Source organism: Zea mays, chromosome 10 (genome assembly GCF_902167145.1).
Source record: "Zea mays cultivar B73 chromosome 10, Zm-B73-REFERENCE-NAM-5.0, whole genome shotgun sequence".
Lineage (NCBI taxonomy): Eukaryota > Viridiplantae > Streptophyta > Magnoliopsida > Poales > Poaceae > Zea > Zea mays.
Genome location: NC_050105.1, coordinates 5,607,588 through 5,619,769, shown reverse-complemented (window position 1 = coordinate 5,619,769; position 12,182 = coordinate 5,607,588). Strand labels below are relative to the sequence as shown.

Here is a 12,182-nt window from a genome sequence, read left to right as displayed (position 1 = left end):
CGGTACAAGGCATGTTATGTGCTTAGGGGCTTCACCCTGCGCCCTGGGGTCGACTACGACGAGACCTTCAGTCCGGTGGTCAAGCCTGCTGTAATAACCAAATTATAAAGCTTATAAAAGAGTTGATCTCCTTAGGTGATTTGTCATCTACTTCTTGAGACATGTGACTAAACATAATTAAAAGAGAATAATTCTTTACTAAAACATAAAAAAGAAAAGCCATGCATCATATTGAAGTTTTGTTTGTGTATTTAATAAAATAATAACATGGATAAAAATATAATAATGAGTTGAAGTTTTGTATTAAAACATAAATTTAAATTTGAATTTAAAATGGAAATGGAGAAAGACATAACATAAAATACATAAATGCATAAATAAATAAATAAATCCCACACTAGTATGTTCAAGATGAATAATTAATTTGAGTACAAATTATGCTACAAGATTGAATTCAAACTCTAGATTTGGAAATGAAAAAGAGAAAACAAAATAGAAAAAGAAAAAGAAAAAGAAAGAGATCTAACCTAATTGGGCTGAATCCTCGCACGACCGGCCCATCTCTCTTTATTCGCCCTCGCGCGCGTCAGCCCACTTACTCATCAGGCGCCGACACTGCGTCCCCACTAGCCACTCACTCAGTCAGTCTCCGCGCGCCAACCGCCACTGCACCACTGGCCCCACGCGTCAGCTGCGTCAATATCGCGTCGTTTCACTGGCGTTTGGGCCCCACTTGTCATTCTGTCGCCGCTGTTCCAACAAACCGCGCGGAATGCGCGGCGGCTCTCCTAGGCATGAGCCGACGACCTCCTCCACCTCGCCTGGGTCGTTATAAGGGATCCCCGTGCACGACCCTCTCTTTCCTCTACCCGCTCACCCCACCATTGACGCACAGTTGCGCCCCACATCACCGCCGGACAAATTTTTGCGCCGCCGTGACCAAATCGGGTAGTCGTCGACGCCAGGTCCGAGGTGATTGGCCTAGGAGCGTCTCCAAGTCTATTGGAAGGGCGCCGCGTCGTTCGCGGGTAGAGACAGCCACTGGGTGTGGCGTAATTGCTCGCCGAACTTGGTCGTCGCCGCTGGAGCCGCTCTGCACCGTGGACCGGCTTCAACTCGTGATCTAGGACGGTAATAGGCCTCCCCTGCTGTTTGTATCATCTTGCACTTCGTGTGGCATGATTTAAATTGAGTCTTGGGCGCCGGAATGGCGAGGCACCGCCGCGTGGGTCACACGCTCCGCCGTAGGCTGCCGACGAGGTTTTGAAGACGGGTTCATAAACATTGATCCCGGTGGCAACGGTCACGATTAGACCTAGGTAACGATTCACGATAGGGTAATCTGAGGCGTAGATTCGGGATCGGGCGGATCTGTGTTGATCTCTGGGATTACGTGATCACAACCGTTAGGGTTAGATCAGACGTGTCTGAGTGAATCCGGGAGTAATTAAATCCACACCGTTGACTGGAGATCCGAGGGATCTCGTTGCATACCTGTTCGTCGCGGATGGGGTCTAATCCGCGCCATCCACGCGAGATCCAACGGCCAGAACATGTCGATACCGCTTCAGTTTGCCCACGTTCCAGAAAAGCCCTTATGTTTATAGGAAAACAACCCGCCGTCCACTCGGGTTGTTCACTGAGTCTTAGAAATTTTATAGCTTAGCCCCTGCACTTTCTAGAATTTGATGCGCGGACCAAGAAATAGAGAAAACAGAGAAATAATTATAGAAATTGGTTTTTAATACAAAAATAATTCTAGAAACTTGGATAAATCATATTAAATTCATTTTAGCTCTAAATTGATTCATTCCAGAGACATTAATTTGGTTTTAATATGGTCTATCATGTAGTGACTATGTTTAGCCATGAAACTTGAACTAAAATTATTCACATGAATTACGCTATTCTAGGTCCTAAATAACTTTGGAAATTCATAACTTAATAATCGTAGATCCGAATTTAGTGATTCTTGTTTCTACGATCTTGTTACACAACGTAGAATATTGTTAAGTTTTTTGTTCTGTTGTTTGGTGTGAGGTTAATTTGTGCTATACCATGTGTGTTTGTATTGTTGCGAGTAGACGAGCCAGCCATAGAGGATCCAGGGGTTCAGTAAGTGGAGACTGCTGAGCAGGAGTTCGTTGAAGGCAAGTTGTGCCCTTGATCACTTCTTTTACCCAGTCATGTTCTTATTAATCATAATGATCTGCATAGGTTACTTTTGATGGGACCCAATAGGTTACCCTAGTTTGACTATCTTTATACCTTGATTCCACTGAACTTTTTGGGTAGTATTTGCTATTGCTTTATGTGGTTTTGGGTATGGAGATACATTATTCATGATTACACTTTTATTATCAGTTTATTATTACTGTTCATGATAAGATCATTATGTTAATTGGAATATGGAGCGACCACCCGGGAAAACAGTGCTACCACAAGGGTGGTATGGGACGCCCTTGGCTGACTAACTAGGAAAGCTAGTGGAGGACTACCTTACCCAAAAGGGGCAAGGGTAGTAGGGGAGTAGTTAGTGTAGGGAGGTCCTTGGGTTGATTTTGCTGCGATGGCGGTCAGACGAGAGATCCCTGCATTGAAGCTTCCTAGAACTGTAGCGGGTTTTCTGAAGCTAGTGGAACTTTGTAAAGGCATTGTAACGTTACCCTGTCTCGCTTCCTTGGTAGAGGTGTATGGTATTCATGACCCCTTGGCAGATGGGTAACATGACTTATGGATAAAAATGTGCAACCTCTACAGAGTGTAAAACTGGTATACTAGCCGTGCTCACGGCCATGAGCAGCTCGGACCCTCACATGATTAATTTGTGAAATTAAATTCAATTTGTCATTTGCATCGTATTGGAATTATTTTATTATTACTTTTATTACTATGGTTTGATATTTACTTACACTTAGTAACTGCTAATAAAATTTTGACCAACTTATAAAAGCAATGTTCAGCTTCAACCTTTATTTTGTTGATTAGCCTTACACTTCACATGAACTCCCACCTTTGGGGAGTTCATGCACATTATTCCCCACAACTTGTTTAGCGATGAACATATGTGAGCTCACCCTTACTGCCTCACACCCCAAAGGAGAAGAACAGGTGGTCGAAGAAAAGTCGCATAACGAGGAGTTCAATTTGATCTAGGTGGTGTCTCCCAGCCAGCTTTGTGGCGCCAGAGAAATAATAATTAGTTCGTTTTATATTTATCATTTATTTTGTAAGACTTCCGTTATTTAATAAGTACATTTATGATATTTATGACATTTATCTCTATGCACTCTGTTATTATATGTGTTGTTCTTCCTTGTCGCACATATGAGACGCACCCGACTTTATCCTTTAAATCAGGGTGTGACAGAAGTGATATCAGAGAAAATGTTGACTGTAGGACGAAACTAGATAGAAATGGACAAAACTCTTACCTACTTACCTTACTCTGATTCTTTCTATACTTATCTTGACCCTGCCTCACCTTCTACTGTTCTACTCTGATTATTCTTACCTTTTCTATTTTAACACATGAAGGATTTCACACTTTGAAACCGTACGTCCATCACCCTCTAAAGAGAGAGATAGGAGACAAAGACAAAATTAATTTTTTTTTCTCTACTTAAAATATGTGTTGCAGGGCATTTTACGTAGTTTGTTTAATTTATGTAGTTTTGTTTCTTTATATATATATATATATATATATATATATATATATATATATATATATATATATATATATATATATATATATATATATATACACGGCGCTGCTAAAATGCACCTGGGTGCATTCTCTATATTCAATGCACCCAGGCGTAAGTCCTGTTTCGCGCGCCTCTCCCCCCCCCGCCGCCGCGCGCATCCCTATCCCCGCGCCGCCGCCGTCTCCTCCTTCTTCCTCCGATCCTCTAAACCTAGATCCCACCGTCGCCGAGCGTCTCCCTGTCCTCGCGCCGCCGCGCGCCTCCCTGTCCCCGCGCCGCCGCGCGTCTCTCTGTCTGCGTGCCTCCCTGTCCCCCGCATTAGGTAGGATTGCAAGCCCGCATTATGTGTGATTGCAACTGTTGTATAATTTTACTCAAATATCTGTTAAAAAATGTAAACAAAATAATTGCAACCGATGGTGTGTTGTAATTGCAACTGCTGATGTAGTGTGGATGCAACTGCTGAGTTGCTCTTATGTGATTGCAAGTACTGAATAACTCTGAGAAATTTTGTTAAAAAATATGATTGCAACTGCTGGTCTGGTGTAATTGCAACTGCTGGTCTGGTGTGATTGCAACTTCTATATAACTATGTCCAAAAATCTGTTAAACAAACAAGATTGCAACTACTGGTCTGGTGTAATTACAACTGTGGGTCTGTTGTGATTGCAACTTCTATATAACTATGTCCAAAAATATGTTAAACAAACAATAATTGCAACTGCTGTCTGGTGTAATTGCAACTTCTGATCTGGTGTGATTGCAACTTCTATATAACTATGTCCAAAAATCTGTTAAACAAACAATGATTGCAACTGCTGCCTGGTGTAATTGCAACTGCTGGTCTGGTGTGATTGCAACTCCTATATAACTATGTCCAAAAATCTGTTAAACAAAACAATGATTGCAACTGTGTCTGGTGTAATTGCAACTGGTGGTCTGGTGTGATTGCAACTTCTATATAACTATGTCCAAAAATCTGTTAAACAAAACAATGATTGCAACTGCTGTCTGGTATAATTGCAACTGCAAGTCTGGTGTGATTGCAACTTATGTGAAGAGGTTGAGCCGTTCGCGGAGGAGCCGTTCACGGAGAAAGAGGGGCGGGGGCGGGAAAATGAAAAGGTTCTGTCTGGAGCGTGCGAGAGGGACGAAACCGGCCTGGGTGGGACGGTTGGCTCGGACCTGGCACATAGGTTCGGTCTGGGTGCATTCTCTATATTGAATGCACCCAGGTGTAATATATAAATACAGTATACGGCGCTGCTAAAATGCACCTGGGTGCATTCTCTATATTCAATGCACCCAGGCGTAAGTCCTGTTTCGCGCGCCTCCCCGCCCCCCCCCCCCCCCCCCCCCCCCCGCCCCGCCGCCGCGCGCATCCCTATCCCCGCGCCGCCGCCGTCTCCTCCTTCCTCCGATCCTCTAAACCTAGATCCCACCGCCGCCGAGCGTCTCCCTGTCCTCGCGCCGCCGCGCGCCTCCCTGTCCCCGCGCCGCCGCGCATCTCTCTGTCTGCGTGCCTCCCTGTCCCCCGCATTAGGTAGGATTGCAAGCCCGCATTATGTGTGATTGCAACTGTTGTATAATTTTACTCAAATATCTGTTAAAAAATGTAAACAAAATGATTGCAACCGATGGTGTGTTGTAATTGCAACTGCTGGTGTAGTGTGGATGCAACTGCTGAGTTGCTCTTATGTGATTGAAAGTACTGAATAACTCTGAGAAATTTTGTTAAAAAATATGATTGCAACTGCTGGTCTGGTGTAATTGCAACTGCTGGTCTGGTGTGATTGCAACTTCTATATAACTATGTCCAAAAATCTGTTAAACAAACAAGATTGCAACTACTGGTCTGGTGTAATTACAACTGTGGGTCTGTTGTGATTGCAACTTCTATATAACTATGTCCAAAAATATGTTAAACAAACAATAATTGCAACTGCTGTCTGGTGTAATTGCAACTTCTGATCTGGTGTGATTGCAACTTCTATATAACTATGTCCAAAAATCTGTTAAACAAACAATGATTGCAACTGCTGCCTGGTGTAATTGCAACTGCTGGTCTGGTGTGATTGCAACTCCTATATAACTATGTCCAAAAATCTGTTAAACAAAACAATGATTGCAACTGTGTCTGGTGTAATTACAACTGGTGGTCTGGTGTGATTGCAACTTCTATATAACTATGTCCAAAAATCTGTTAAACAAAACAATGATTGCAACTGCTGTCTGATATAATTGCAACTGCAAGTCTGGTGTGATTGCAACTTATGTGAAGAGGTTGAGCCGTTCGCGGAGGAGCCGTTCACGGAGAAAGAGGGGCGGGGGCGGGAAAATGAAAAGGTTCTGTCTGGAGCGTGCGGGAGGGACGAAACCGGCCTGGGTGGGACGGTTGGCTCGGACCTGGCACATAGGTTCGGCCTGGGTGCATTCTCTATATTGAATGCACCCAGGTGTAATATATAAATGCAGTATATATATATATATATATATATATATATATATATATATATATATAATTTTTGTGTTTTACATACTTAGTTCGAATTATACGTAATAACGCAGTGCATTTTAACCAGAATTGCTTCTACATCCGAGTTTACAAACTAGGGGTGTCTAGTCTCTACAATTAATTTTTTGTCTCTATTTTATTAGATTTTAGTTTACATATTTGATAATTTAAGGACTAAAATGAAATAAAAATAAAGGCATAGAAACCAAACACAGCCTAGCCAGTTGACTCATATGTCATTTCACTAATGATGATGATAATGATAGTTTCTCCGCTATCCTTACAAGTTCGGATATTTACAAAATGGAAGGTGAGCTAAAAAAAATAGCACCAACGGCTCCATGCGAGACTGCATCATGCTTTACATCTGTGCAAACTGATACTGTATGAAATTCCGTCGATTTTAGAACTCTAAAAAAATGTTGATTTTGAAAATTTTCTAAGCTAAATATCAGCCGACAGAGCTAATATGTCCAGGAACCACCACGGTAATTCACACGAAAAATATGGCATTTAAATCCTGCACAAGTCCTGTTTTACAAAACCGAGATGCCCCAGAATGGGCATCGCGGGAATCTAACATTCTTGGTGCTCAGTTACATATAAATACTATACGACAATCCAGTTATTTGGAAACCAGCAGGATAAATGCTTACCAAGCACTGCTATAAGCACTCTACATTAAAACAAACTATGCACAGGTTTATAAGAAATAAATCATACAAAACTCACAAGAAGAAAAACAGGGAGGCGATCTTTGTCGCGACGAGCAGCTCCATAAGACTATCGGTGGTTTAGACAAACTCCGTACAGACTAGTGAGCAGCAGTCTACATGTGCACACTTTGTAACTCACGATATATCAAATCGATGAACTCGTCATTCTGTTGTACACAACCAAGAGTAAATCATATAGCAAACAAATCTTGTTAAATTGCACAGTTTTATGTGAGGCATACATACCTGAACAAGTCTCTGGAGGGTGTCCTTAACTTTATCCCTTGAAATAACAAGTCCATCGTTGTGTGCAGGGGTCAGGGAAGGAGGTGGAGACGGTGCGGGAAAAGGTTGGAGTAAGGGAGTGCCATATGAAGGATGTTGAGCAGCTGTTGAAGTCGGATGAAGAGGTGGTGCTGTAGGCATCATGGATGAAGCAGGTGGTGTCACAGATGTTGAAGAGGGTGGTGGTGGTGCAAAGAAAGCTGGTGTTAGAAGATTTGCAGACTGACTGGCATGCGGATTTGTGTCATGGAGAGGAAGTGGTGGAGCAGATGAACCCCCTAAAGGATGAGACATTTGATGTGTTGGAGTAGCAGATGGAACAATCAGTGGCACATGGGAAGGTGTGACCGTATCATTCGATGGATGTGCTCTGCCAGCCATTTGTGCACTTGGTACGCTCCCAATGCTAGCAGCACCCTGTGGGTTGTTTAAAACAGAATGTAAGTAGGCATTACGCTATAGGTGAAATGAAATACTCCCACCGTCCCAAAATAGTAGTCGTTTTAGCTCTAGATTTTTATGTCCATATTCATATGGATGATTATGAACCTAAGACATATATATACAACACATACATTAATTATTGTAAGAATCTAGTAAAAAGGTAAAACGAATTTTAATTTGGGACGGAGGGAGTATAAAACAATTACAGGTAAGAAGCAGTCTATGCACTGTACTGATATACATGTATCAATCAGGATGGGGCACTGGTCATCATTTTGAGACTCCAGATACGTGAACACAACTTAAGCTACTGCAAAATTATATCAAATGAACTGAAAGGCACTTTATAAGTAAACAGAGCTTCGTGAGACAGGAAGAGAGCATACGTTGAAGTAATTCACCAGCGATTCATCAGGTGCATTAGAAACTACAGCTGTGGATGACAGCGGAGGTTCCAGGGGGCCATCTATAGCAGCAGATGTTGGAACAGCCTCCAGTTCTTCAAACTCACTGTTGCACATTAGAAGATATTACATAGGTAAAGCCAATATATCGATCACAATAGAGCTTAGATTGTGGACACATATTGCCCAGTGGATCCAGAAAGTCCAACGAAAATACCTTTTTGTGGTAGGCACTTTTGGTTTTGGAGGCACCTTTGCATAAGCATTCAATATTCTGCAAGAAAATGTACGAAACAAAATTTGAGCAAAAGGAAAAAGTCTCCTATAATAGATCTGACCCTAATGTACCAAATGAGGATTATTTACTAGTAAAATACCCCTTGAGCCAACTGTAAAGTATTTTGATTTGAACAATACAAAGTTTACAAGTTTTGACCATGGATTGGTCAAATTATATGCATCTCTAACACACACACACACACACACACACACACACACACACACACACACACACACACACACACACATATATATATATATATATATATATATATATATATATATATATATATATATATATATATACATATATATATATATATATAAGTTGCCCCAACAGATTTGTGTACTACAAAAATGTACCGTAAAGGATGGACGGAGGGAGTACTAATCAATTGCAACTCCAATTGTCAATTGATGTGATTAAGTATATGAAAGAAATCTTAAGTTATTCACAAGACCAAGTTCTATCATACATCATATATTTACTGAAGCAAATACACTATCACATGAATTTCCTCAACATTTTGTGTCATCATGGAATTTCACTTGTTAGCAACAAAAGACAAATGCATTTATTTTCTTTTCAAACCGTTCCTGTTTATTTTCCAACCCTCTATTTTTTTGAGATGGGCAAACCATCTGCTTTGAGGATTGGAAGAAAATTGATAGGTGATAGCTCGAATGGCATATAACAATATGCATTATTTTTTGTTTAAATATCAAACGTGTTAACTCCTTTTAAATGAGCAGATAACTTTACATAACTATTTATTCATGAATCAGTGAATGCACAGCACAAAAAAAAAACTTAAGATTGCCGTGAATGAAACTATAAAACTTAGTAGTCATCAATTTTCAGTAAAGTAGTTACAAAATACCCTCATCCCAAGTTAGGTCCTACAACCTGTATATACACATTGTAGTTCCACCTAGAAAAACTGCTTTTATGGGCATTGTTCAGTCCTATCCTAGATAGTTAAGACCTCAGATCCATCCCTTTTCTCGCACCATAACAGTACATCCACTTTTGTGTTAAAGACTTAGAGTTAACTTAAATTAGAAAATTACACGTAACAGTTATACCCACCAGCCTATGTGGAACAAGCAAGGGAGAAGCTTTACCTTCCAAAAAGGCTTGCGACAGCTTCACAATCATGTTGGTTATAAAACCAAATACCATTTACTTCTTGGGAAGCATTTCGGTACAGCAAATATGGTGGCTGAAGTTCATATTCAAAATCGCTTAATAAATCCTCCACCAAATTATCTGTCAAGAAGACACTATTAAGCTTTTCATGAATCTGGCACAATGATCAGTTTTCCTCCATATGTACCAGTTTAACAACACAGTGTGAAGAGTGAAGAAGTCAGGAAAAAACTGAGACATTAAGCACTAACCCACAAATAATTAAATATCATAATCGCAGACCTTCATTCTTATCGTTCAGGATAAATATAGTTCAGATTAAAGAACATCAGCATTCTGCTACTAAGAGGTCAAAGAACATAGATCCAATACTATTTTCTTTGATTTTTTCCAAGAGTCCACATTTCTGTGCTGAATGTTTACATTTACTTGCAAAAAAAAGGATGCATACGTATGCAGAGTACTTATTGAAACTTTTTTCAAATGGATCAACTTTTTTTTAAAAAAAAAGAGTTAATTTCCCTATTCATGTTATCCCTAGTGCCATTTTTTCCCTTTCCTATTTTTAGATATCTAAGAGCCGAAAACAAAGAAGTAAAAAAACAGAGTCATGTGGTAAGTACTAACCCACAAAGAATTTAAAATTATACTCAAGATCAAAGCACCTAGATCCCAGTAACCTTATGTTTTTGTGCAGTACACATCTCTGTGTTGAATGTTTATTTCTACTAGCTAGAATGGAATTGATGCACTGGTAACTGGAGTGACTTATTAAAAAGGTTTCTTAAGTGGGCCATTTTTTCTTTAAAAATTACTTGCTCTAAACCATTTTGTCGCCTTTCCTATTTGTGCATGTTAGGTGCTGTTTGTTTCGAAGCAGGTAACGGCAACGTCAATGGTATCTAAAATCGGTGCTAACTGTTACAGTGCAAAAGATACCGCCATTTGTTTGGCTGGGTGTGCTAATTATTTTCACTCCCTTAAATCGCCTCCACCCTGCAAAGGATCCAATAATGCCCATTGGATAGAGGCAACAGAGTTATGTAGGCTGGGTTGGATAGCAGTGTGATCTGTTGCAGATATGTTCAACCAAACATAAACAATGGTATTCTTTATCACTGTAAATGGATTACCGTCTATATTCTCAGAACCAAACAGCACCTTAGTGGCAGTAGCATCACAAGTGGTCTGTAAACGTAATGTTGGATGATCCGATATAGTCAATAATACGAAAAGCTGCACAAGTCAGCCAATCAACGAAACCTTGTATTTCTGAATTGCAGTAAAATTATTTAGCCCGCTTTGACATTTAAAGTTATTATTAGGATGCCCTGAAGGAATGTTTAATCGTGATCTATACTCCATAGCCCAAAGGTCCCCAGTGCACTCGCGATGGATCCTACAAACACAAAATGCACTAACCGGCATGCAAGCTAACAACCGAAGACACAGGCGAGCAAATCAGTGCAGATCGCAATGTGCGTACCAGTGTTGCGCCTGTTCATGACAATGAATTGGAACCTCGGCTGGGAGTTCCTACATTCGATCCAACACATTCCAGAAGCAATTAGATCACAGACGCAACCAAAACTCCGAGGGAAACCCTAGAGTAGAACCCTCGATTCCCAGATCCCCGTGACTCACCTCTTGACGACGAACAGCGACCCTTCCACGTCCTTGCGGCTCTGCACAGCGCAAGCAGAGAGAAAAACAAACCCCGCATTAGATCGAGGTCGGATGGGATCACAGAGCGGGCAGAAGAGGGGAGAACCGCTGGCTCACCCACTGGTTGAGGTCGATGTTGAAGTCGTAGAGAGTGACGTGCGCGGCGGTGATGAGGATGTCCTCGACGGCGGGGTCGAGGCGCTGGAGGACTGTGAGGTTGAGCATGCGCGTGGCCTCGGCGTCCATCGCCAGGTTCGGGGTCACCTTCCCCCCGTTCGCCTGCGGCGGCGGCGGCATCGCTGGACTGGGCTCGGTCTCCGCGAGTTGGGGTGGATCTGAGAGTGGGTCTAGGCGTCTAGCTCTAGCAGGGGGTGAGAGGCACAGGCGCACAGCAGAGGAGGATGTTTTCGGAACAAAATTTACAGCACCGTACACGCGTGGATCCTGGATACACGTGGCAATGGATTCGGATCAAAAACATATCAGAAAACCCCAATGAAAAATGACTAATGGCCAATCCGGCGTAAATTAATTACTCCCTCCGTTTCTTTTTATTAGTCGCTGGATAGTGCAATTTTGTACTATCTAGCGACTAATAAAAAGAAACGGAGGGAGTACTTTTGAGACTAAATATATCCATCAATATCAAACAAATAGTATTCTAGTCCTAACTAAGGTAGAGTAGTTTATAGCTCATCACAACCCACAAGGTTAAGACATATAAATAGTTGTTTCCATGCACTTCTATTAAGACCAAATTTCTGGGTATTACATTATTTTAACTATTATTATATTGTTTCTTCGCATGTTAATTTTGGTATTTTTCCTATATTTCCATAATTATCACATATTATGATCCTACTATGCACTAATGTCTATGAAGGTCTTCGTTTAATATGTCTAAATCATCTCAACCAGTATTAAACAGGTTTTTATTCGATTGATGTTTCAGACCCCTTCTTGTACGGCCACAAATTCAATGCTATATACATATTTCGGTAATACTTATCTGTTGAA

At 41.1% G+C, this 12,182-nt stretch overlaps 1 protein-coding gene across 1 annotated transcript; it reads right to left on the bottom strand.

Annotated features, from left to right (window-relative positions):
- Positions 1-6,717: 6,717 nt before the first annotated feature.
- Positions 6,718-11,513, bottom strand: LOC100282788 (uncharacterized). The gene is given in 8 exon segments (NM_001155694.1): positions 6,718-7,105; positions 7,185-7,640; positions 8,054-8,177; positions 8,289-8,345; positions 9,476-9,620; positions 10,987-11,036; positions 11,145-11,185; positions 11,283-11,513. Coding segments are annotated over 8 exon segments (1,107 nt in total). The 5' UTR covers positions 11,463-11,513; the 3' UTR covers positions 6,718-7,051.
- Positions 11,514-12,182: the final 669 nt, after the last annotated feature.